The 25,890-nt window shown below is 26.1% G+C and overlaps 2 protein-coding genes across 2 annotated transcripts; one reads left to right on the top strand and one right to left on the bottom strand.

Annotated features, from left to right (window-relative positions):
* The first annotated feature begins 5,778 nt into the window (after positions 1-5,778).
* Positions 5,779-11,847, top strand: LOC145839011 (uncharacterized). The gene is made up of 9 exons (XM_082946624.1): positions 5,779-5,785; positions 6,047-6,884; positions 7,318-7,434; positions 7,649-7,809; positions 8,440-8,724; positions 9,607-9,770; positions 10,196-10,346; positions 10,650-10,755; positions 11,308-11,847. The coding sequence occupies exons 1-9, from the start codon at positions 5,779-5,781 to the stop codon at positions 11,711-11,713; spliced, it is 2,235 nt and encodes a 744-aa protein (XP_082802750.1). The 3' UTR covers positions 11,714-11,847.
* Positions 11,848-13,757: 1,910 nt separating this feature from the next.
* Positions 13,758-16,676, bottom strand: LOC145838347 (small integral membrane protein 14-like). Its single transcript, XM_082945920.1, has 2 exons — positions 16,514-16,676; positions 13,758-14,761 (listed from the first exon to the last, which is right to left on the bottom strand). The coding sequence occupies exons 1-2, from the start codon at positions 16,638-16,640 to the stop codon at positions 14,559-14,561; spliced, it is 330 nt and encodes a 109-aa protein (XP_082802046.1). The 5' UTR covers positions 16,641-16,676; the 3' UTR covers positions 13,758-14,558.
* Positions 16,677-25,890: the final 9,214 nt, after the last annotated feature.

The following is a 25,890-nucleotide window of genomic DNA, read 5'->3' as shown; positions in this document are numbered from 1 at the left end:
GTCAGATAAGAAAGATGACATACCGGTAAAGGTTTTAAACACATCTAAACGTTCATCTATTTCAGAACATCTAGTTAATAATCCAACTTGTGCAAACAGTTATAGTATAGATAGATTTAAAATTATTAAGTTTTGTAGTAATGTTTTCGATTTGATTAAATTAGAAGCCATTTGTATTTTGTTAAGGAAACCTGTTTTATGTAAGCAAAAAGATTTTGACTATACTTTTTCTTTATTTTCGTAAAATTTTATAAGGTTTTTTTTTTACGTTTAGTTTACTGTAGATCAATTATAACGTGATTGGACTTTTTTAAATTTTAGCTGTTACTAATTGCTTTTGTCTTTTATTAATCTCTTGATTATTTTATGATTACTTTGTTACAATATAAGTGTGTAAAATGATTCAAAAATAATCAAGGTATAACAAATTTTCATTTTAAAACTTTTATGAGAAAAACACAACATTCACTTTTCACAAAACATCTGCCAGCCGAACTCAACTATTAGAGTAGAACAAACATATTTTTTTTTATAACAAGCCATCCATATTAAAATATTTAAATTATAAATTAAAGCTCCTTGTAAAGATACAAACAAATCTTCAAGCAAAAAACGAACAGTATGAGGTAATTTTGTAAGTAGTGGTTTTTTAAGGTTTGAAAAGTTTTTCGGCTGGCTGACCAATTTCAATAAGAACGAAACCCAGATCTCAGTCTACCGAAAGCTTGACCAAACATTTGTGTTAACTTGAGCTTGGCTCACAGCATACAAAGGTCCAGGCTTAAGCTCTGTAGACTTTCGCCGAGGTTTTTTTTATAAGTTTACAAACATTATGATTTTTTTTTATAATTGCTGTAGAAGTTAAAAGTGTTAATAAAAAAAAACTTTCGAAATATATCTTTATATAAAATAAAAATCGAAATAGTTTTTTTTGTTGTTGTTATTATTATTCATTGTTATTGCTTTTTTTTGTTTTTTGTTATTTTTTTTTATTAAGTGCGTAGTGTATAAATGTTACAGTACTTACTTTTATAGTATTATTTATAAAAGTTAAATCAAGTTAAAGGTCAAATTCACTTCTTTATAAAGTAATAAAACTTTCATATTGTTTTTTGTTGTTCAAATATGAACTTCTATCGATTTTACTTTTCAACGTATAAGTTGAAAACTAAAACTTTTTTAGCATAAAATTCAACGTAAAAGTAAATTAACTTTTACAAATCTTATCTTATTTAAAACGCGGTGACTTACTTTTCAGGTATTTTCATGTCTGCTTTTAGTATTGTTTATCTCTTTTTATAAATTAAGTTTTGGTTAAATCTTTTATATATAGAACTGTCATTTACTTCTATTTTATTCTTATGAATTCTAGGCTGAGACAGTATTTTAATTTTTATCTTATTAGATTTTTATAAGTTTTTTAGTACATTATGAATAAAAATTTCTTTTTTAAATACATAAGTTAGCTAGTTTTTGTTAAACTTTTCTTTCTTTTATTAATTTTATTGGATTTTTTATATCTTAAGATTTAAAAGTTTAGATTTTAAATAATTTCAACTTCTTAGCTCGTATAAAACTGTTGAAAGCATGTGGTGTACCACAAGATAACCGAAAGGTTTTTTCGTACAACCGGTCCTTAGACTAAACTTTTTGAGTGGTTTTTTTATAGCAATATATATCGGCATATATTTTTTAAATCGGATCAGTAGAAGCCTATCGATTAATCCCTAGTAGTATTGCTTCTTTTTTTAACCAATATATTTTTTTTACCTGTGAAATTGTGACTTATTTCTTTAATACCTAAATCACTGCTTCGTCTCGCCAGATGCTGCACAACTAGTCACAACTATTAGACACTGATTTTCGCAGGCTAATTTACTTTTTCGAAATTATTTTAAAAATGAGTTTTTATATTGTCTAAGCACAAAAGTTATAACCATTAAAGTAACAAGAAAGTTTACTCCGATCACATGTTTGTTCTAGCATTCTTTTCAATTCATTTGATTAGTACAAAATTTTATAATTTCCTAATGAATTCGGCCCAGATTTTATCCGTAAACCAACACTATGTTTAAAAGAACGTGATTGAAAAAAAGCGTTAAATGTAAATTTATCTTTATTTAACTTCAGAATAAACAACATAAAAAGCAAAACAAAAAAAAAAAAAAAAGCTTGAAGTGTAATTTATCAATAACAGTTTTAGAGTTTTAAATTATGCGTATCTCGATTAAAAACGCTGTTCTGGTTCTAATTTGTAAATGCAGACGATCACTAATTTTTACCTAAAATATACTAAAGTTTCTTTATTTAAATACCAGTAAAATACAGTGATTATCGATTAAAAATTCATTACACTGATGGTTTAAAGTAATTTTTATTTACTTATTTTAAAGTATTAGTATCACTAAGAATAACTTTTCTTCCCCACGCCTTCCCCCCACAGATTATAAATAGTTATATTTAATTTTATCTTTTATAGTCAATACATAGGTTTATATAAGAAAATTTGTTTTGTTTTATGTGCATACGAAGTTATATTTGATCATACAGGACTACTTGTTTATAATTTTTTTTACTATGTTATGTTTAGTTTTTTTAATTTTTGTTAAACGTAATTTGTTTGTTTCTTTTTTCGTGTGTATTGTTTAGGCGGCTCAGGTCCTAATTCCCGAGTCCATCTTCGCACAATAAACTCCAATAATAATCGATTTATTAGACTTTACTTATAAGTGTTAGCTTTATATGACTGAAGAAAATTTACTCTTGGGATGCCATAGACTACAGAGCAGTTTGAGTTAAATACAACTTCAATCGTAAACATCCAGTCGGAAAACATATTCTGAATCATCAAGGCCATCTAGCAAATAGAAATCTTTAGGATAATTGATATCCGCAGCCTTAATTATGCACGGTATAAAGTTATGCTTCTGCTAATAGATATTATGCTAGGGCATAAAATTTAATACGTTTACTATTACAAAAAACTACTTTATTGTTTACTGTGTTGTCTTGGACATGACATTAAACTGTATCCTGGTGTATGACTCGATAACCGAAAGGTTTTTTCGTACACCAGGTCCTAGGACCAAATATTTAAGCGCTATTCTAACCTTATACTTTAGCTAGGTTAGAATAGAAATTCTTGGCAGAAAAAAAAGTTTTTTCTTATAAGATACATAAAAACTTCATAATATTATGGAGAAAGTGTTTGTGTGCTTGTAGCTTTCCAGAAAAATTGACAGTAAAAAAAGCAAAAAGTGTAAAACTTTCTTCATTGTTTTTCAGACGTTTTCTTTTTGGTTCAGCTTAACACTTAAAACATCATCCAGAAATGGGTTTTCAAAAGTGGAAAACATCGTCTTATTAGGGGTGGGTTTAGCTAATAATAAGTTATGATATAAATGGATACTTAAAATAAAGAATGCGATTATTAATAAAATTGTTGCCTATAAGGCGGTGATTATAAAAATTAGTTTGAGAAATCCTGTTTTGGAAGGGCACACCCTGCTAAGGCCATTAAACTTTTTGAGTGTTTGCTACCAACGAAAATTGCACAACCAGATAACCCTTGTTTGAAGACGGCAAATAGCAGTGTTGGACGAAAATTACTGGAGATATTCCCAGGTGCTTGGTGGCCTCAGCTGAATGCTGCCAAAGTAATTAGTATGGCTTCACCTGTAACTTTTGAAAGACTTGTTTGTTTAAATTGTCATTTTTTTAAGTATTTAAGTTAAGATATTTGTAAGCTTACTACAGGAGACTTGAAGTTTAATTAAGTAGTACTTAATGTTTATCTGATAGTTTTTAATTTATACTAAATTTTATAAATTTATAGATAAATCTAAAGTTTTTAATTTTTGACTGACGATTTAGAATCTATTAAAACGCTAGTTAAAGAACTGTGTCAAAAAAATGTAGTACTATAATTAAACTATGCATACATTGAAAAAATTCCTCAAAAAACTTATGTTTAACTTTATCTACTTACAATAACTATAATCTATAAAAAACTAAAGTTATATTTTATGCATTTTTAAATAGTTGAAATAAATTTTTCATCCAAATACTATTTTAATTTAGGATACTTTTATTTAAATAATTTACTTTTTCAAAAGCTTACGCATCTATCAATAGCTAAATTTTCATTATGCGTGTCCTTAAGATATTTTTTTAGCCAGTGAGAAGTATAGCTAAGATAAAAATGTTTTAATTTTTCGGTTTCAATAAAATAAATACACATGATTTTTTTAATTTAAAGGATGAGAAAATTTTTCGAGGTGACTTAATTCTCAACAATCTAAACAATAAATTAAAAAAAAGTTACATAAAGATCAGTACAGCAAACCTTATTAACTATTATACCATAAATTTTTAATCAAACAAATCAATTATATATACAAATACTGTGGATTTTAATAAGTGCAAAAGTTTAGAAACTAAAAAAAAAGAGTGGATAATTTATTTTTTATTTTAAACAAAAGACAGAACTATTGTCAAATGATTATCAAATAATTGTTTGCTATTAACACTCTATTTATCTACATTAACTTTTTCTTTATAGTAACAATATCATATCACAAACAACAAGTAAAAATACATTTTACTTCCAAATCTACCGAAGAGCTTTAATTTAAAAACTCAATTAATTAGTTTATTTATCTATATTGCAAGCTAAAAGAAAAAACAGACGTAAGGCGTTAACAACTTTTGATGAGAAGCTGGCAATTTTTATTAAAAAAAGTTCTTTACGACTTCATAAAGAGAAAAAAAATCCTCCCAGGCAGTACTTTTGAAAAAAATGCTTTAGTAAAAAAACAAATTAAATCGAAAGCAACCAAGTAATTATAAGTTACAAAAAGACATCAGCTTACTCTCAAGAAAAAATAAATAATTGTGAATTTTTGTTATAAGAATTCATAACTTACTTATACCGCGTTAAATATTTTTCGCTAAAAATAATCTCGCGGGCCGATGTCTTGTTTGGCGAGGAGCTACGTTCTCACGAAGTTTAAAGTAATGATTTTACTTAAAACAGTAAAAAAAAACTAACTAAATTCTATTTATTAGAAAAATAGTTTTTAATAGGAATAATAATGAAATTGTTTTTACATTTCTGCACAAGGTAAGTTTAAAGTTTTGTCAACAACTTATCAATAGTTTCATTTATGAATGAGTCTGTTAATGTATTATTATTATAAAATTATATACATAATTTTAAAACTTAAATGTTAGTGCCTTTAATATATAGCAACTCATAAATACCTTAACTTTTACTTAGTAAAATTATAGAGTTTACAAAACTTTTTGTATAAATATTTTTACATATAAAAATAAAAACTGCAGATTATTTTTTATAATAAAAAACGGTTAAACATGCTAAATATGCATGTATATTAATATAATTAAAATGTTCTAGTGTGTTTTAAGAGTTTGTTATACATAGTAAATACTGTTTATAGATTAAACTCTAACACAAATAATGTTTTTTCGTACTAATATAAGTAAATGAAATAGTTTATTTAAAGTATAAACAAAAAACTTATCTTTATGTGGGCGTTTTCGGAAAAATAAGAGAAATATTCTCTCAAATTGTTTATGTTATACTTTTTAGTCTAAACAAAAAGTTTATCAAAGCTTTTTTATAAAATTATGAAAACAGCCTGTACATATTTTTTATAAAAAGTTAAATGAAACTAGCTTACTTTGTTTGTTTATGTGTTTTTAGTTTTTGTTTGTTAAAAAGATCTCAAGCTTCTACAAATGCATCAACTATAAATCATGGAAGGTTTACACATTTTTTTATATCAAGAGTGGCATTACAACAATAAGTTTAAAATCTTTATAAACTCGATTTATGTTATTATAAAATAAAGTTTAAATTGACCAGAAAAAGTAATATTTTAACAGGCTAAATTAAATTTTAAATTATTATAAAAGTTTTTATTTCAAAAAATTTAACATATATCTTTACAATACAAATTTAAATCTAAAAAAAAAGAGTTTTTAATGTTTATATTTTGTCGTAATACTTTAAGGAAAAAACCAGAAAGTGTTCAATTCAACACGAAGCCTACAAAAATCGGTAAAAACTTTACTGTGAAACCAACTTCTAAAAGCACGATCTCAATAGCAAAGCAGGGGAGAAAATTGAAAGTTTTATCAGGTGAAGATGCTCAAGATGTGGAAAAAACGAAAAAGGCCATTTTCAGCTACATATCAGACATGATGGCGCGGGATGTGAGCGATCTGAGAAGAGTCGTTCCTGTGGTTGAAATGAGCACAACTAAGAAGCCAGAACACACCGGTAAAAAAGATGTAGCGACTGCAAAGTCAAAAGTATCAAACGACATAGCTCCAAAAGTAGAAAAAAAGTCGACACCAAAACCGTTTATTGTCGCAAATAACCCAACCAAGTCACATAATGTTAAACGCAACAAGTTCGCATCATCACTTGCTAAAAACGCTGAAAATTCAGACAAAGCAACTATTGTAAAACCAAGAACTACGTTCAAAAGCACGACATCAATGGGAAAACAGGCAGTAAATTTGAAAGTTATATTTAAAGGTGATGCTGAAAACCTAGAAGAAACAAAAAAGTCCTACTTGTCTGACATGATAGCGCGGGATGCGAGCGATCAGGGAAGATTCATTCCCGTCATCCCAAAGAGCACAACCAAGAAGCCGGAAGTGACTACAAAAAGTGCGACTGTGCCGAAGAAAAAAGATGAAAAGACGACAAAAGTTCCTAAGGTGAAGAACGCAACAACTGCCGTAGTGTCGACAAAACTATCTAAAAACACTACTAAATCAACAGTTGTACCTAAAAACAGCACAAATTCGGCTAAAAAGCCACATATAGTTTTACCAGCGTATTTGTACATATAGTAAGTTCTAATTTTAAGTTTAAAAGAAACGTGGTACAAAAACTAGTTTCTTTAATTTTAATCTTTTTTATAAACAGTGTTTTTAAAAGTAAACTTAATTTTTTAAACGTTAGTGTTAGAAAATTTCAATGTCTTAATTAAAGTCAATTTTCACCTTCAATAACACAAAAACTAAACTATTTATATGATTCAGTTTTTTAAGATGATTTTATTTATAAAAGAAGTATTGCTTTATATGATTAAAAAATGAGCACTGTATTTTTTGTACTGCAAGTATTAATTAAAACTGGAAATGAAATATTTTTAAGCACATTAAAGCTTTCATTAAAAAAAATTAAAGTTAGATGTTATAAAAGTAAAAGTTTTTTGTAAGCTTGCAACAAAGCAATTTAATTCAAGTTCAAACTTTTTTTAAAATTTTCCACCTTTTCAGCAAAAGGGACAACGGTACGATAGTACCTTACGTAATGTGCAGGGCTCTTCCATTCTGCAAATGGTCCGCATGGGGGGATTGTAGGGGTGTAAAGATTAAAAATTGCAAGACGTGCAGGTCCGTGTACTTATAAATATTTTATATAATTTTAAAGCGTTTATTTTCTTTTTTTTTTTAATTCAATACTAAAGATTTTGAAAATAATTAAACTTAAAATAACCTAACTAAGATAAAGCATGTATGTTATGTTTAAAATATATATAAAAAAAAACTTTCATATTTACCTTAAGTTTTTATTTTAGTTATACGAAAAATCTGACTTTTAAAACAGCGAATGGAAATTTTCTATGTTTTTGTCATGTGTGCTAATTCTTGGAGCGCTGATAATTATTGGAAATTTGTGTGTTTTAAGCTATTGTTGGAAAGAAAAAGAAAAATCTTCAACTTATTTGTCCTGCAAGGCCTCACTTGCTTTCACTGATATTCTAACTGGTTTGTTAAAAATAAAAAAATAACTTTTAAATTTGTTTGTAAATTAAAATAATTTAAATAGTTTAAAACAAAACAAAAATTAACTTAAACACATTTATTCTTTCTCAATACATAAAAAACATTTTTACTTATTGAATTGGAATTTTTAGAAATTAATTCTTTTTTAGTTGACTATTATAATTTTTAGATTTTAAACACGTATAGTATATTATTTTAAACTCTACGTGTTGAACAAAATTTTTATTTTTGTTAGAGTCTGGTTTACTGTTTTGAATTTCGCTGAAATAAAAGAAATACTTAAAAAATAGCTAAAACAAAAAAATATATTTAGATATAGTAAAAAATAAAATACAAGGCCTGCTATCAGCCGGGATCGGCTATGCGTAATTGTGCATAGAGAACAAAAATAAAAAGATAATAATAAATTAAAAACCACAGTGATGCAATAAATAAAACAAAAAGATAATAAATAAAAACAAATATGTTTTGAATAAGATAAAATATTATAAACGGAAAGAGACAATTGGATCTTTATCATAATCTCTATAAGCTTGTGAAATTTATTAAGTCACAGTATCTAGTTTCTTCAACATAAAAAAACAAACTCTTCTCAACTTTCTATTTTCTTAGGACTTTTCGTGTTCCTGTTTTTCCTGCCGAACGTCGTGAACTCCTGGAACTCCACAATGTTTCAAACAACAATCCCTATGAACAAGGAGAAAGGTTCGCTCTCCAACTCCATTAAGAGGATTACCTTCCTCATCATATTCCAGTCCAACTTCTACCAGTTGGCAGCCATCGCGGTAGTCAGGTTGCTTGACATCGTGTTTCCATGGAAACGCTTGTCGGAGGGGAAAACCCACGTGATTCTGATCACCGTTTGGTTGCTGGCCATCGTGAGCAGCACCATACCAAGTTTGAAAAATGTTTTGATGTTTTGTAGTTTTTGCTTTAAAACTAAAGACTTGGCTTATATTAACATAATCATTTACAATTATATAATTTAATAGCTTAAAAATTTGTGTGTGAATGTATAAGATCAACGAAAACACTGGCGAAAGTCTACAGAGCCGAGGCCTGGATTTTCGTATGCGGTGAGACATGCTCGAGTTTAACATAAGGGTTGATCATACCAAATCGATCATCAGACCACAAGCCTTCGGTAGACTGAATGTATAAGATGCATTGTTTTTATACTTTTGTTGATTTTCAATGCTGCATAATTTCAAAATTGAACCGTCGTTAAATATAAATTTACATAAATAGACTTTAAATGTTTTATATGACATGTGAACTTTAGTTTTAACTATGCTTAATTTAGTAAATAATGAGGTTAAATAAAAAAAAATCTTCAAAGTTAATTCTTTTCAAATTTAATCCATACATTTTTATCTGTTAATAAAGTTTTTTTAAATTACAACTGTGTTTCAAACTCATCTATATTTTCCATCTTAAATTTTTTTGTTAATATCTTAGTTTGTAAAAACCTAATTTGTTTTTACTCAACATCTTTATTCATTAAATTAATTAAAATATGTTTCTTTGCACTAGTAGTAAAATTTAAATACTTATGTGTTGTATCTTTGTGTTGCAGTTTTTATTAAGTATCTACACAGGTTTTATGATAACTAAACTATATTTTGCTTTATTTTATAAGTGAGAAATTAAAACTTATTAGTTCATTTAACTTCAAAAATGTTTTAGAAAATAATTAAAAGGCAAATTAAGTTTATACCTTCTAAACGCTAATTAAAAAATGACCTTACTCGGTATTGAAGCTAAACTATAATTTTCTAGTTTGGTTTCCAAACGATTTTGAGTTCAACTACACGCCAGATCTGTTTATCACGTGGATAAATATAAAGAACAAGCCCGGAGGTCACACTGGAAAGTTGGAAGGGATGAACTATCCAGCAATATTCTTCTCGTTGTTCATTGTAGTCATTCCTTACATTGTTTCGGTGAGAATATTAGTTAAAGTTTTAAACAGTTTTCAAAACCAAAGTAAAGTAAAATTATTTTTATCAAATAAAAAAGTAGGTTTAACTATAAAAATTTGTGATTATGTTTTTTGTGTATATACTCATTTTTTTTGTATAAAGTACTTACAACAGTTTCAATGTTGTAAGTATTGTAATATGAAAAAGTAAAAAAAACCTTCAAAAATAGTTATATTGATTAACTTTACTTGTTAGCTTTACGTCGTTAAACAGCATCTAAGACGCTGTGAGATTTACAGTTTCTTTAATTTTTTACTAAGACGGTTACACTTAAATTGTGTTTTATTAACGTTTTAAAGTATCTAATACACTTTTAATATTTGGTAGAAGTTCTTAGTATTTTCAAGCAGTTTAAAGATAATTATGCATTATTTTAAAATATTCAGTTAGTGTCATGTGTTGCATTGTTGGTATTTGTGAAAATACAACTGAACAAATCACGAAAGCTCACATCGCAAGTAGAAACTATCAACAAGAAAGAACAGAAAGCAACTATCAGTATTGCTGTGAAAGTTCTTGGGTTTACTATCACAACTTGTAAGAATAGATGTTTCATACTTATAACAACAAAATTAAACTTGATAAAGGTTTTTTAATGTTTCTGTCAGTTATACCTGATGAACGGAGTTGATAGATAACAAAACTTTCAAAGCTAGCATTGTAAAAACATTTTTTTTTGTACAAAAAATCAAAATGTACTAGAGCTTTTTTTTTGTATTGTTTATTTTTGAAATATTTTCGTTCCTAATATTTAATATAAACACTATAAAAAATGTCTAAATCTTGTTATTTTTTTACAAGGTTAAACAAAAATCAGTAACAAAGTACAACTTTTTACAGTACCATTCTTCATAAGAGTAGCGTATGATGCGTGGTTTAAACGACAAAATTGTCGCACTGACGAAGTGTCCCTACCAATTACATTCTACATTTTCTTTTCAAGAAGGTTTGAACATGTTTTAGTAAATGCCAAACAACAGTTTTTATAAACTATAAGTTGAGTATGTGTTAAAATCCTGGTTTCTTGTTTCACTATAAAGTTGTCTATACGCATTATTTCAAAAACTCTCGCAAAGATTAACATTGTAAAAATGCACCTAACAATTTTTTAAAGCAGTTGACATTTTTATACAAGTTGTATTTAAAATTTTAGTCTATTTATTTGAAAATAAAACACAAACAAATAATTAATGTTTCACTTTAGCATTAAAGAAACTATTTTTATACATTTTAAAAGTTTGGTAACTGCTCAACAACGTATAAAATCTATTTTTTTACTGTTTACTTGGTTATTGTTTATTTAAAGTGTAGTTGTACATGCTTTTTTTTTCTTATAGTTCTTTAAAGACATATTTCAAAATACTTTAAGTAAAATAAAGCAGTAATAATAAAATGCATAGATAACATTCATGCTCTAAATAAGTTAATAGAGTAACAGTTAAACTTAAAGACTTATAAATAAACATTACTGTAAAGTGTAAACAGTATACATATTTAGTTTGGTCAACGTTATTGTCTATCTTGCAAACGACGAAAAGTTCCGAAGCTTCATCACGTGCAAAACGAAAACGGCCAAAAAAGTCAGTTTCGGCGCAAACACGGTGCAGTCGTTCGAAACCGACATGACGTCAGTGGTTGATGATGATGACGTCATAAAGGAAAAGACGAAGACCGTCACCAAGGTGAAGAAATTGAAGGTGAAAGAGAACAAGATAAAAGTTGTGGAGGAACAAGTGAAACCGAAAAGTGAAGATGATGTAAAACAGGAAAGTCCCGAACAAGAAGTTGAAACAAGCAAGGAAACAGGTGCAGAAGAAAGTAATCAAACAGAAGAAGCAAGTATTATAGGAGAAACTGGTCAGGTAGAGCAGGATAACCCGGCTTTTGAGGAAGAACAAAAATAAAAAAAACAAAAGCTGCAGTCTTCCTGGCTTATTGACGATTTTACTTTCTCGAATACTTTTATGACAAAAATGTATTCATTTTAAATATATTTCAGTGATTACAAAATGTAACTAATAAAATTCTGCAGAAATATTGTTAGGAATAATTATCTATAATCAAACACAGTTAAGACAAGCCAAATAAAGTTATGTGTTTATATATAGATGTGAATAATTATTAAGTAAATGTTGTTTTGAAAGGTTTTTTGTTTTAATTATATAAAATTTTCTTTTCTATTTATGACAGAAAATTTAAAAAAGACTAAAAAATAGATTCAATACTAAAAAAATTTAGTTGGGTTTTTAAAGTCATGTCATAAAAGTAATAATTTATCAAAGTTATAACATGATTTGTTCTTGGTAAGTTCATGATTATGTAGACTCGTGAGTTTTTGAAGACAGAATAAATTAATAAAGTCACGAAGTTAAAATGTACAGGTAGTGTTTATACTGACATAATTAACAAAGTTTTTTGACTTAGAATAAAAACAAGCATTATAAGAATTGATATGAGCACAAAGTACTATCGAAAGAAAAGTTTTGCAAAAACGCATTTAGTAATAAAAACTTACGAGAGTTAAATAGCTTCATTGATGAAAATGAAACGTATCAATAAGCTTGACAAAAAACAGTTAAAAGGAAGTTAGAGTATAAATAAATCTGTTTTGTTACTTTTAAAATTTTTTAATGTTATTATACATCTGCACTAGTTTTATATTTTTCTAATATTAGTAGAAAACTATGTCGGATAAGCAAAAAAATAAAATTCACTTAAGATTTATAAATATCTTAACTAATTAATTATTTTTAACTTAAGTTTAATTAAATATCTGTAGCCACTATTTCACGCTTGCAACTTCAACAAAGCTGAAAAACCAGTAAAATTGCTTCAGTTGAACAAAATACTTTATTACGTAAAATATTCTCAAGTACTTTTAATATATTTTTTCTTAGTGATTTTCAAGTGCACGGTTTACATAAACATTTTAATACTTAAAAACACAAGTTATCAACTCTAGTTTTTTAGTCATTTAAATTTTTAAAACTTGTAAACTAACAGTTAAAAAATGATAATATAGATTTAAACATACAAATACTAATTGTATAATAAGAATTTTGTAAATATTAAATGAAACCAGACAAGTATGCTTCAGGCAGTATTTTCACGCATTGTTAGTTACAAAAGCTATTAGTGAGTTGGAATTTATTGAAAATACAATTGCTCAAAACACTGCAATTCAAGAGAATTTACAGTAAAAACTACAACATGCAAATTCTGTTTCAAAATTTCACATTTGAATATACGTTTTTTTAAATTGATAACTAGTTTAAAACATCTTATCAATGAATTTATACAAAGTAATTTCATTATTGATTTATTGTAGCTAAAACAAAATTTTCTAAACTTAGCTGAGTAGTTTTGGAATATTTAATACCCTTTGAACAATAGCACTTAATTTTCTGTTAAGTACGCATTTGAAATCCATATTTAAATTATTTTTAAGTATATGTAAGCATTGTATACTTTTATGTAAAATATATATTTCAATCCACACTTTTTTGTATTCAAAAATGCAAGTTAAATGTTTTATGCGATGAACTGTTACAAACTTTGAAACAAATAAACATAATTTAAAAAGTAAATATAGTATGTTTGTTTAACGTTATAAAACAACAGTTACTATAAATGCTCTGCTTTTAAGTATGTGCAACCACGAAAATGGTCTTAAATCTCTAGTATATATATTTAATATTAAGAAACAGTATTTTTTTCAACTAGTATCAATAAATTAATTCGAGCTATAATTTAATACTTTAAAGGTAAATATAATAAGACAAGTAAAATTATTTGTTAACTATTTTTATTTATTAAGATAAAAACTGTTCTTCTATATTAATAAACTTCATTAAAAATAAGTAGTATCTATTTACATAACAAATACAGTTAATTTTTACTACAAAAATACAAGTTATTGTGAGAAAGGCACCGTTTATTGAAAATGAAAAAGAAATCTAAAAACTATTCACTTATTCAAATATTATAATATTAAAAATGAATCTATGTACTAAAGAAAATAGCAGTTTAGTTAACCATTTTTTATTATATAAAGACTATAAAAATCTTTTTAAAGGCCTAAACAAAGTATAATAGGTAACTAATACTTTAAAATCTTGCTCCTTAATGACGAAAATTGAACTTTTAAAAGACACGTAAACAAAAAAAACCATTGTGAATAAAGCTGTATGTAAAAATGAATGCTGACTAATAAACTTTAACGGAAGTAAGGTTATATTTTAAAGCTTTAAAAAAAAACGACTTAGCCATTATTTTTTAATAGTTGAAATAAAACATTTTAGCATTAAAAATATTTAGCTATAGAAAACTCGGTTAAAAAAATCTGGTCTTATTGCACTTGTTATATATATATATTTTTGTTTATTTAGATAATAATTATAAACCAATGTTTTTTTTTTTGCTTCTTCATAAACACAAACTTGAATTGTACTTATATGCTAACAAGTAAAAGCAAAATAAAAACAGAAAGGTGCATTCATCGAAACAGGAAGTGATAAGAGTTTGTATTAAAAAAACAGTTGTAAAAAATTGCTTCAATTCTCATAAACATTTATGTTGTAAAAGAAAATATTTTATACAATATGAGTCGATTATAAAAAAATAACATATTTGAGAAAAAATGTAGAAAGAAAAAGATGACTTTTAAAAATTCATTTAAACATTTCCGTAATTTTAAATGAAATTTAGAAAATATAAACTTGAAAAGCCCCCTTTTATGAAACTAACAACTTACTGGACAGAAGGTCCGGTCTGGGGTGGGTCTTGTCCACTACCACTTCCACCGTTGTTTGATGGTCCAGGCTTGCCTTGGCTGTCAGGGTTGTTTCTGAGCGAGTTGGGGCGGGTGACCATCATGCCAACTGCAAACAACACCCACATGACCATCATCATCAGGAAGAAATTGTCCCCTGTTCCCTCCTGATTCTGCGTTCCTGTTTAGGGGAATTTATTTTGAGCAAAAGGTGTCAAGCTGTAACTGAAATTTTGAAGTTAAAAGTTTTTATAAAAGTCATTTAATATGTACTACATGTTTAAGGTTTATACCATTGTATTGTTTATAATAGAAGTTTTAATGTAACTAGTGAAAATTGCTCCTACACTTTAGGGCTAAAAAAACTTTTTTTAAACATTTTTTGTAATAAAAATCTTTAAAAATAAAACAACGTTAAATTGACTCAAACAATAAGCTATAGGGTTGAAAACATTTTCTGGTGGTTACAACCTGCAGGACTCAAGTCTTGCAATCAAAATTTTTTTTACATTTAAAAAATACAAGTACTGAATTAAAATAAGTTATTGTATTGAAAAAAATGCAGCAAAATTTATTGACTTAATGTGCAATAAAAAAGAAAGAATTTTTTAAGTACTTTATGCATTTCTTTGGGTTATTAAATCAACATATCCTCTAAAATTGTATTAAAAATAACAAATTAGAATTATTTAAAAATATTTTAAGTTCGTTCCGTTTCTGTCTACAACTTTGATTTTATTCATGTAATAGAAACTGACAAAGGTTAATAGAACAATATAAAGAAAATCTCCAAAACTAATCTTTAGCATTATATTGATAAGACAAACCTAAAGATATATAACCAGTACAAAAATCAATTTCTTTATAAGAATTTTGAACATAATAGTTCCAACAAAAAAATTGTCACAGACATCCTATAATATTTTATAATAATTTTTTTATGTTAATATTTAAACAATTTTACTTTATTCGAGATTAAAAAAACAAAAAGTATTTGTGAATTCAGGTAAGAGTGTTCACTGGTTTTTGGCAAATTTTTTCCAGGCTTTCAGAATTTCTTCTAGGTTTTTGCAACCACATCTTTTATTTGTGACAACTTTTAGTAGTAAATTTGTCTTCAATTATAAAAGGTGCTTTTTGATATATTTAAATTATATAAACGATACATTATAACTATTGTCAGGGTCTCCATATGTTTTTAAGAAATCTCTTCCAGTATTTTAAAAGAACTTGTTTTTGGGTCTGATTTTAGTTTAAAATTAAGTTTAAAGTAAAAAAAAAAAGTGTAAATTAGTATAAGAACATTAAAAAACACTGTAAAGGTACTTTAACTATGTTTATTAATAAAATAAAATTGATGATGACAAATTTTTTTATCTATTTGATAAATTTTTTGAGCCATACCGAAATTTCACTACTAAACATGTAAAAATTTTCAAATTCAAGGTTTTTTCAGGATTTCAGATTTAGTGGCTACTCTGTTAAGGTGCTCCTTTTATAATAAATATTGTAAATAAACTTATAGCAAAAGGTATAAAATTTAAGTTGTTATACCTTTTTAAAGTTTTACAATTAAAAATATTATTGCAGCCAAAGGTCAAAAGGCTTACCAAAGTCTTAAACACATACATATACTTTTCAATTACCAAATTAATTATTAGCTAAACACTTTTTCAATCTTCGCTATGATCTTAACAAAACTATTTTATACTTAAGCAGAAAACTTAAAGATTGATACACATGTTATTAATCAAAAGCAAAACAAAATTCCAAAAAAATCAGCTAGATTTAGACTTCAAATTATTAATGTTATGTGTAAAGCTAACAAGGAAAGTAAAACATTAAACAGTTACATGACTTTTTTCTACGGCTAATAATAAAAAAGCAAATAACAAAGCAATCATAAAGTTAAAATATACAACAAACATCTAACCTGGCAACTCAGGAAAGCATTCAACATCATTGCAGTTTTGCTGAGTCTGCCTCAAAATGCTGAGGATCCTCCTCATAATCATCTGAGGACTGAAGACACATTCACAAGGATCAAACTCATCCGCCATATTAGCAAAATTACTTACTACTGTGCTGTTATTAATTAATCTATGATTGAAAAACTATGTTAGTCACTATTCTAAAAGTTTTTTTTACTTAAATAACATTTAGGAAGTTTAAATTTAAAATTTAAAGTAAATGGCTTTTTTTGTACTGCAATTGATAATAGCTTATTAAATTTAACTGAGACAGTGCAACTTTTTTGTATAGTAAGTAGTCTTATTGATTTAATAAGACTAAACTGTTATTCTTTAAAATTATTTTTACATGTTGTAACACAAAACACAGGATTTCCACTGTTTGAGTCAAAAAATATCCCATGTTATCCTGATTTATTTAAATCCATCAAAAATATCTTTTGCCTCTGTAGCAAACAAGGTGTCACTTTTGCACTGAAGTAACTTTGCACATATTCAACCTAACCCTGAACTTAACCCTAACCTTGTGTAAAAGTGACACTTGTGTAAAAAAAGTCAATGAGAAAAAGTGATACTCCTAAATTGACAACTTGTGCAAAAGTGACCCTTCAAGTTCAAAATGTTTTTAATTTTCCAAAAAGAGACTAATATATTTGAACTTTTTTATTTGAAAATATAACTAAAATTTTTACGTTCTATAAAAAGTGTATTTTAGTATATAAAAGAGGTAGTGTCTATTTTCTTTAAACAAATATTCTAATCCCTTATACGCTTAAATTTTCAAACATAGTTTTTTCACTTTAACTAAAAGGCATAGTGAAATTATAATAATAACAACTTTATTTTCAGGATGAGAAAAAACTACATTTATTAATTTTTTGTATCATATTAAACTATAATAAAAAAAAACACCTTATTACTTTGTACTGGATTAAAAAAAATTATGTTCTTTATTTTGGGGTCAGTAGCCTTTTATAAGCAACAGACAATTTTTTGTAGCAAAAGTTGGTCATGGGCTGCACTATAATATAGCAAAAAATCTTCGGCGGGCATTAAAAAAAGTGTAGTAATCAATAAAAACTACTAGAAACTAGTGAATTTTTCAAAAATTTGAGAAATTTGGCCTTGAAAATTATTTTTTTTACAAAATTAGTTATATCTCAAAAGTTAATTGTTACCTTTTATTCAAAAAATATCTTATAGTATATACTCTAAGTTTTCAAATAAGAGCTTATATTAATTTTTGTATAAAAATGTTGGATTCCTCTATGCCTTTAACATAAATAAGAGTAGATAACATTTTTTCAAGTTGATGGGCTAAATTTACCAGAAAAAGTCTTATGCCCAAATTCTTTAAAAACTTTTATTAGCCTTCTACATTTGAAAAAATTACTTCAAAAATGAAAAAAAAGCTTGAAATAAAAATTGTAAACAAATAATCTTTTTATAACCCCTACTGTGAACTAAAAATCAACTTAAGCACACATTTTTAAACATTTGTTTTAAAAATTCAAATATATTTCAGTAGCACAACTTATTCTCAAGTTAAAAAACCTACACATGGTGTATCTACCAAACACCTAGCTTAATAAATAAAATTAAGTTAGATATAATCAGATTAAGTTTAGATTAACAAGTATAATTATTGTTTAATATTATGATTCTAATATTTAAGATCATTTAGAAATAGAGAAACATTTGAAAAACTAGCTTAAACTAGCTTGAAAGTAAACCTAATTGGTTAAAATATAAAAAAATTTAAAAGTTTTGATTACTAGTCATACTTTAATTGCATAATTTTTACAAAGCATTCAAACTCAATATTTAGTTGTTATTTAGATTTTAACTGATGGTAAACAAAAAACATTACTACCATTACCTGAATCTAAAGCTTGTTATAACCATTATATCTTTTTAAAACCAAAGTTGTTTTACAAGTTTTAGATTTAGACTAATGTGAGTGTATAGTTTATAATTGAAAATATTACTTTACCTTTACTTAGCACAGTTTATTATATATTTTTCTAGTGCCTAATTCATATGAAAATGGATAAAAAGTTTTTGCTTCAAGTTTAAGCCTAATTTAATTTACTCTTTTCGTGCCTTTTCCTTACTTCTCATATTTTTTTACAACTTAAAAAACAAACTGACAAGGTCATAGACCAAAGTATTGTTTTCTTAAATAAATCTTATAAAAAATAAGTTTGTTAGTAATAAATTTTTTTATACTTCTTAGAACACAGTTTTAACTAGTACTTAATCCTAAATTGTGTCAAAGAAAAGGAAGTGGAAGAATAGTTTTATGCAGTTTGATTTTGTTTAAGAAAACAACTGAAAGCCTGCAAAAACTGCTATGCATTTATGCTATGCTCATATTGAATTTTCAAACGCCATCTAAGTTGTGAGAACACTTTAACAACCAATATGGTGGAGCAGATGTTCCAGGTCATGATGTTGAATCATTGAAAGCATAAAGGATCTGCTTTGAATCACAAGGAACACTTCCAAAGTTGGGTTTGTATCTGCTAACGAACAAGATTTAGTACTCTTTGGTCATCAAAACAAAATCTAGAAATTGCTTCAACAAAGGGAGACATGTTAATTGCTATCAGCAACAAAGTGCCACGTTTTGAGAAAAATCTTGTGCAATAAACAGGAACAAAAGATTCATTAAATATAAAGTGGATTTAAAATTGAATTCCTAACTTTTCAAAATAATATTGCTAAAATAGAAATTTTATATTTTATTAAATACCTTATGATGTGTCTGCCAAACGAGTGTCATTAGGGTTTTTTCATTAAAGATATAGGATTAGTACCTTATTTTCGCTCACGCTAGTAAAGAAAAAATAGTTTAAAAAAAGATTTGTTTTATTTTGTTTGATAAAACAAAATTTAAATTAAAAAAATTTTAAAGATAGGGCAGGTAGAATAACAAGTCATGAGCTCAAAACTCACTATCTTGACCTTTAAAAAACGTTTATGTTGCAGAGGGGAGAGTGAGTTCTGATGTTTTCTACCTTAAAAAAAATAAAAATAAATAAAGTTTGTTTGAACACATTTTGTTTTATTTTAGTCTTCATATATTTATTTTTTGTTAATATAGTACACTATCAAAAAAATTGTGGTACAAGTCTTCATCGTTCTATTTAAAATTACCCTTAAAAAATCATGAGAGTTACTTTGGATTAAATAGCTTTTCTTGCAATTTTTTAAACATGTCTAAACTTTAGATTCAATTATCTTTATTATATCTTAAGCTAACTTTTATCTTTTAATTCTAAAGAACTCTTCTTTGCCTTTAATTTAAAAAATCCATTGGATTGGGGTTTGAATTAGTAGTGGGGCCCCTTTAAAAAATAAATGTTATTTTTAGTTTTTTGATGGAAGTTTTTTTTTTCCTTAAGACTTTTTTTAAGGATATCCCCATTTATAATTAAAAAAAATATTCAAATTTATTATGGCTTTACTACAAATATATAATATTTTTCAGATAATTTTTATTTTGAATATGTTTTCTAACTAAGGTTTATATTAAAGAAATATAAATTTTTGAACTTTTATTCTATTTATGACCTATGCAAGTTTTACATAAATTTATACAATTAGAGGGATTTCTGGATCAAATGCTATGAATTTATGTAAAACTTGCTGATTTTATATATATTAGTTTGGACATTTTTTAAAAATTACAAAAAAAGCTATTCGAGCCAAAGTAACCCTCATAAAAAAATCATTGCATGTATTGCAAGGGATGCAAGAACAAATTTAAATATTTTAGGGGTGTGGGGGGCTTAAAAAATTCAGAACTAGACAGTAGTTGTTAAAATTCCTTTAACCTGTGAACTATTTGTTTACTTTAAACTGATACTCTAAACCAGCTCAACAAACAACCACACTAAATGAGAGTTTAATGAATTATTTTACTTAAACACAACTTTGTTATATTTTTGAATATCTGGAATAATAGCTTATTTAAAAAGTATTACCCCCAGAAAACGTTTGTTGTTGCAAGGGGTAGAGTTTGAGACTGATGTTTTTTAACCATAAAAAAAAAGTATTGAAATAAACAAATAACATTATAATGCTTCTTCAAACTAGGGCTGTAAAATACTAATTAATTAAAGATACTAAAATTTAATTGTAGTAAAAAACTTCTTTCCTATTAGATAGATAAAGTAAATTAATGCATTGTTATTATTAACCAAGCAACAATATCTTCAAGTCAACAAAAACAAATATTATTTTATAAAATTCTTCAGTTAATTATAGCAGGGACATTTACCTAACTTAAAAACGCCTTTGGGTGTAAAAGACACATAGCCTTTTATTTTATTAAACAAGGTATTTAGGCTTATATAATGGCTTAAGGGAGCATAATTTATTGCACACAAACATATTTAATTATTTTATTAAAGGTTATACATAAGAAAGACTTTGTAATTAAAAAATAATGATTTTAACATCAATTGTCTAGAACAGGGGTCGTCAAACTGCGGGCCGCAGAGCGAATTTTATATGCAAATTTTGCCGCAATTTAAGACTTTGAAAGTTGAACTACACATTTTGGGAATTAAAATTAAAAGCTAAATAGAAGGTTTCGGGTAAAATTTCACGAATAATTCGAAACTTAAACTAAATAATTTTGTTACTTTAAAATTGCTGTAAAATTATAACTGCTGCACGCAAATATTTTGTTAACAAAGTATTGCTTGCGACCACCTAATGCCTGTAATGTAATAAACGTAAGTAACTTTGTAAAATAATTAAGTTTTGTTCATAAAACAGACAAAAAAATCAAACTACACATTTAATTTATTGTTTGCAAAAAAAAATTAAATTAATTTTATTCGGATTTAACTATTTAAAATAGTTTTATTAATTTAGCACATATTTTAAAAATTACAGCGGCCTTCGATGACATTATTCGTACAAATTAACCATGCGTAAAATTAGTAAGTTTTTTATGAAAGGATGGTGTGAGTTTTACCTTTCTGAGTTGTACTTAGTAGACACAAATTCACTAAAAAAAAATTCTTTTAAGCTCAAAATGAAAATAATAAATTTTAAAATAAAAACATAAAATATTTTTAAACACAATATAACAAAATTATGAACTAAGAAAAAATATTTGCTTATGATTTATATTGTTGTTTAATTTTTTACCTATAAGTTGTTTATAAAAGCGAATGACATTTCTGTGCTGTTATTCTTAAAAATAAAAATAAACTTTTAAAAGTTCCTGTAAAAATTCATACTGAGTTAAAGAAATTAAACTAGAGTCAATGTAACTTAAACTAAATCATAAGCATTAAGGTAGTATTTTTATAACTTTGTTTTAAACTAATTTTTATGATAGTTAGTTCAATTTTTTTAAAGCTAGTTACATTTTAAAACTTTTTATTAGCTTGTTTTTAATAGTGTAAACATTTTATTCTATAATATTTTGTTTTATCATTTTTTAAGTTTAAGAACTTAAAAAGACAAACATATTTAATATCATGCTGACAAGTTTAACAAATGTAGTAAAACTATAAAAAATCTTAATAAATTTTAGCATGTCCAATAAACTACACCTACAGTTTATGTTTTATTTTAACTTTTTTGTGAGAGAGAAATTTTTTAATGTTAACAATTGCTTAATAGTTTTAAAGTTTAAATATATCTATTATTAAAATAAAATCAATCAAGTTAAACTCATATGTCATGTATACAACGTTTAAGCTTAACCAACTAAAAAGTTACAAAATGATGTATACTAAACACAACTTTTTTTTTAATGTTCAGGTCAAAGCTAAGTTGTTTCTAATGCATTGTAAATTAAAAGTAACAAACGTATTTTAAAAAAGGTTCTAAATTAAATTGATCAATTTATTGCCTACACTAAAGAGTAAAGAAAAAAAATTTGAATATAATTTAAATGTTTTTTCTCTTTTAATGTTAAAAATAAAATTAATAAAGTAGTCAAAAAACAATTAATAAAATATTTTTAGAAAAATGGCTAACAAACTAGCACATTAATTTTTTAATTAACATGTGAATTTTAATTCAAATTGTCTTACTTAAAAATAACTTTCAAATTTTTGTGTAGTAGTTATGTTTCTTATGACTGTATAATGTAGTTTAGTTATTGATTGTTAAACTACTTTTAATGAATATAAGGTTAGTTTAAGTTAAAAACATAAAGAAACGGTTTTAGTTTACTATATCTTCACAAAATCTGTATTTACAGCCTAAAATTTTAAACAACAGTTTGAAAATATTTCTAGTGAATTTTAAGTACACTTTTTAAATTAAAAATTAGTGCAGTTTAATGTTTCAATTTATTATTTTTTATTTATATAAATTTTAAAACTTTATTCTTTTTTGTATATAATATGTAGACTTAAATTAGACTTAATTTTTTAGATATAAATTTTTTAAAAAATTTACTACCGAAATTCACAGTTATTATCAGTTAAAAATGCTGCTAATTTTTTCAAAGTTTGCAAAAAGGAACCTATCAAGAAATATAGTCAGGTTGAAATAAATTAAAATAATTTGTGCACCTTTGAAACCAACAATAGCTTCATTACCCTTCTGCTATTCAAATGACAAAAACCTAAACGATGAACTAGATGAAGAAGTAATTGAAACAAAAGACTCGAGTTTGTGGAAACTTTTTTCATTGGACAACTCATCTTTTTCTACAGAATCCACAAACAAGTCTCTATATGATAATTCAGAGAAATCTAGGTATGGAACTTTTTTTGAAAAAGTTAAGTCTTGCTGTACAGAATCTGGGGAACATGGAATGATGGAAACAATAAGCGTTTACACATTTACTTTAGGAGTTTTGCTCATTTTGCTTGCTGGAGATGTCAGGGAAAAGAATAAAGTTCACAAGTTTGTATTGAGCGTTTCAGTTTGCATCACTTTGTTTGGTGGTTTTCTTTTTGCTTTTGCAAAAAAATATCCCTGTGACGAAAAGTAGCAAAAATGCTTTTGCTAATAAGAACTGTTTAAAAAACTGTTTGACATATATATTTAAAAGTAAATTTTGTTCAATAGCACTTCTTTAAAATACAACTTAAAGTTTCAAAATTTCTCATGAATGTTCAAAAAACTAAAAAATAAATTAACTTTTCAGGTTTCCATGTAGTTTACTTAATTAATTGTTATGCGCTAAAAACTAATTTTTTCAGACATAATTTTAACCCAATGAAGGCCTTCAATCTGCTTAAAAAACTGCCAATTGCATTAAAGTTTTGAAAGTATAAACGCAGACGGTGTGCGAAAAATACAAAAAGTAGCAATTCCTGCAACACATGTCTTGACAATCTGGCCGTTCATCCAACAAAACAAAGAAAACCAGAATCGCGAACAGATTGAAAGGGAAAACATTTTGAGGTCAGCTTCAAACGACAGCGTAATCAGGTCGCCTTAAACACTTCAGCTAATTTTTAAGTTTAGTTTTATACATTTGTAATTTTGTATTTTATTTTTGTATTTTTGTTGTTATATAAACGCAATCAAGTCATTTTTAACTATTTTGATTTTAAACATTTTTAAATTCTATAAATAATAGTTTATTAAAACAAACAGGTTGTTCAAATATGAAGACGGCTTTTTGAAAAAAAAATGGCTTCAGCTCCCCTTTGCTGGTTCACCATGGGCCTACTCCTGTGGCGCCATGCCAACAGACACAATGACGTAATAAATGGAGAAGACTTGAGGAAGATTTACGGGTGGCACCAGGAGTTGGGCAGCATCAGGAGACCTGACGTCAAGTTTCGGCCAGGGTACGTGGAAAACAAGGGGCTTTATTGGAGGTTGGTGTAATGTTATACAACTGTAGTGTTATTTTTGCATACTACGTAAAGTGTTCGATGAAATTAACAGAAAGAGTTATCTTTATAGTTGTTGGTGTGAATGTGTTAACAGCTTTTTACTTTTGATATAAAGAAAATCATGAGTTTTATTGCAGGCCTGTTATTTTTTCAGGTTAGTCAATTTCTTGATAAACAGGATATAGTAAAGTTGTTTTTCCATGTTAAGCGTAATGTCTCATTCCGTGTTTTCCGTATATTTTTAATATTTCATTGTTAACTGATTATCTCTTTTTTGAGTGAAATATTGTTTTTAGAATAGAATCTTAAAATGTTTTATTCAGAATTTTGAAATCACAATATAAATTTGTTAAAAAATTCAAGTACATACTAGAAATAATAAACATTTCAAGTTTTTATAAGCTTTTTTGCACGACAATCATTCCAAAATAAGGGAACATTTAAGTCACTTTATTGACTTGAAAATTTCAAAACCCAATAATTTCTTTGTTCGTTGGTTTCAAAGTATACATTGTACAGAGTTAAAGAATTAAATGCTAGTGCTAGAATGAAATATACATTTTTAGTTTGCATCTTTATAATATCATATTTTGTATTTGTTTTACAAAACATTGTTTTTTAAAGGTTTTTGGAAAATATCTCAATTGGAATGATGGCTTCTAGTTGGAGCATTGTTATGTTTCTAAAAGAAATGAAAGATGAATAAAAAATTGTGTGCTTCAAAAAGATAAACTAGGGAAAAGTTCTTAAAGCTTCCAGTAAATAACTTCCAACATGTTTGCTATAAAGCTTTTCATATCTATTAAACTACAATTTTAAATTTCCGTTTTTTGTAATTAAAAATAAGTTTAATGAAACTTAAAATACGAATTGTTTTTATTTTAGTTTTTGGTGTATAGCGTCGAAACAGCTCATTTAGATAAATTCATTTTATCATAAAGTGTGTAAATAAACAGATAAACATATTTAAAGTCTTACCAGATTTTAAATTATAGCAACTAAATTTCGATTACAGTTATAACTTAAAAAACTAAAAGGGTTAATTTTGTTACAATGATAACATAATAAAAAGAGTACTAGATAACATAGATTAACCTTATTTTAAGTGCCTGAGATGTTTTAAGAAAAGGTTTAAATTTTTTAGATTTTATATGATTAGAGTTTCAAATAAGTAATTAAAACGTTACTACTGGTACAATGATTCTAAAATTTTTTTGAAATCTCAAAATTAACCTTTACTGGTTAAAATAACAAGTGCTTAGTTTAATATTTAAACTATTTTTGATAATTAAGTTTTTATAAAAAAGACTTCGAATAAATTTTACTTCTTTCTGCACTTTAAAATTTATGAACTTGCTAAAAGTTAAAAGTTTAAAAATTGTTTTGTTACATAAACAAGCAGTTTTTTATTTAATTTATCATTTACTTATAAGTTTTATACCTTAAAAATATAATCTTACCAACTGAGTTTATCAATAAAATAAGTTTTATAAGCATTAATTACAAAATAG

The sequence above is a fragment of the Thalia democratica genome, chromosome 6 (genome assembly GCF_965202585.1).
Source record: "Thalia democratica chromosome 6, ktThaDemo2.hap1.1, whole genome shotgun sequence".
NCBI lineage: Eukaryota > Metazoa > Chordata > Thaliacea > Salpida > Salpidae > Thalia > Thalia democratica.
Note: the sequence above shows the minus strand (reverse complement) of the source record. Positions and strands in the feature narration are given on the sequence as shown.

Bases quoted from the DNA above. Each gene is read 5' to 3' on its own strand.
- LOC145839011 (XM_082946624.1), top strand. The intron at 8,725-9,606 runs GTTTGAAAAATG...ATAATTTTCTAG, and splicing joins CGTGAGCAGCACCATACCAA to TTTGGTTTCCAAACGATTTT. The intron at 9,771-10,195 runs GTGAGAATATTA...TAAAATATTCAG, and splicing joins TCATTCCTTACATTGTTTCG to TTAGTGTCATGTGTTGCATT.
- LOC145838347 (XM_082945920.1), bottom strand. From the start codon at position 16,640: ATGGCGGATGAGTTTGATCCTTGTGAATGTGTCTTCAGTCCTCAGATG. The intron at 14,762-16,513 runs GTTAGATGTTTG...TCCCCTAAACAG, and splicing joins ATGCTTTCCTGAGTTGCCAG to GAACGCAGAATCAGGAGGGA.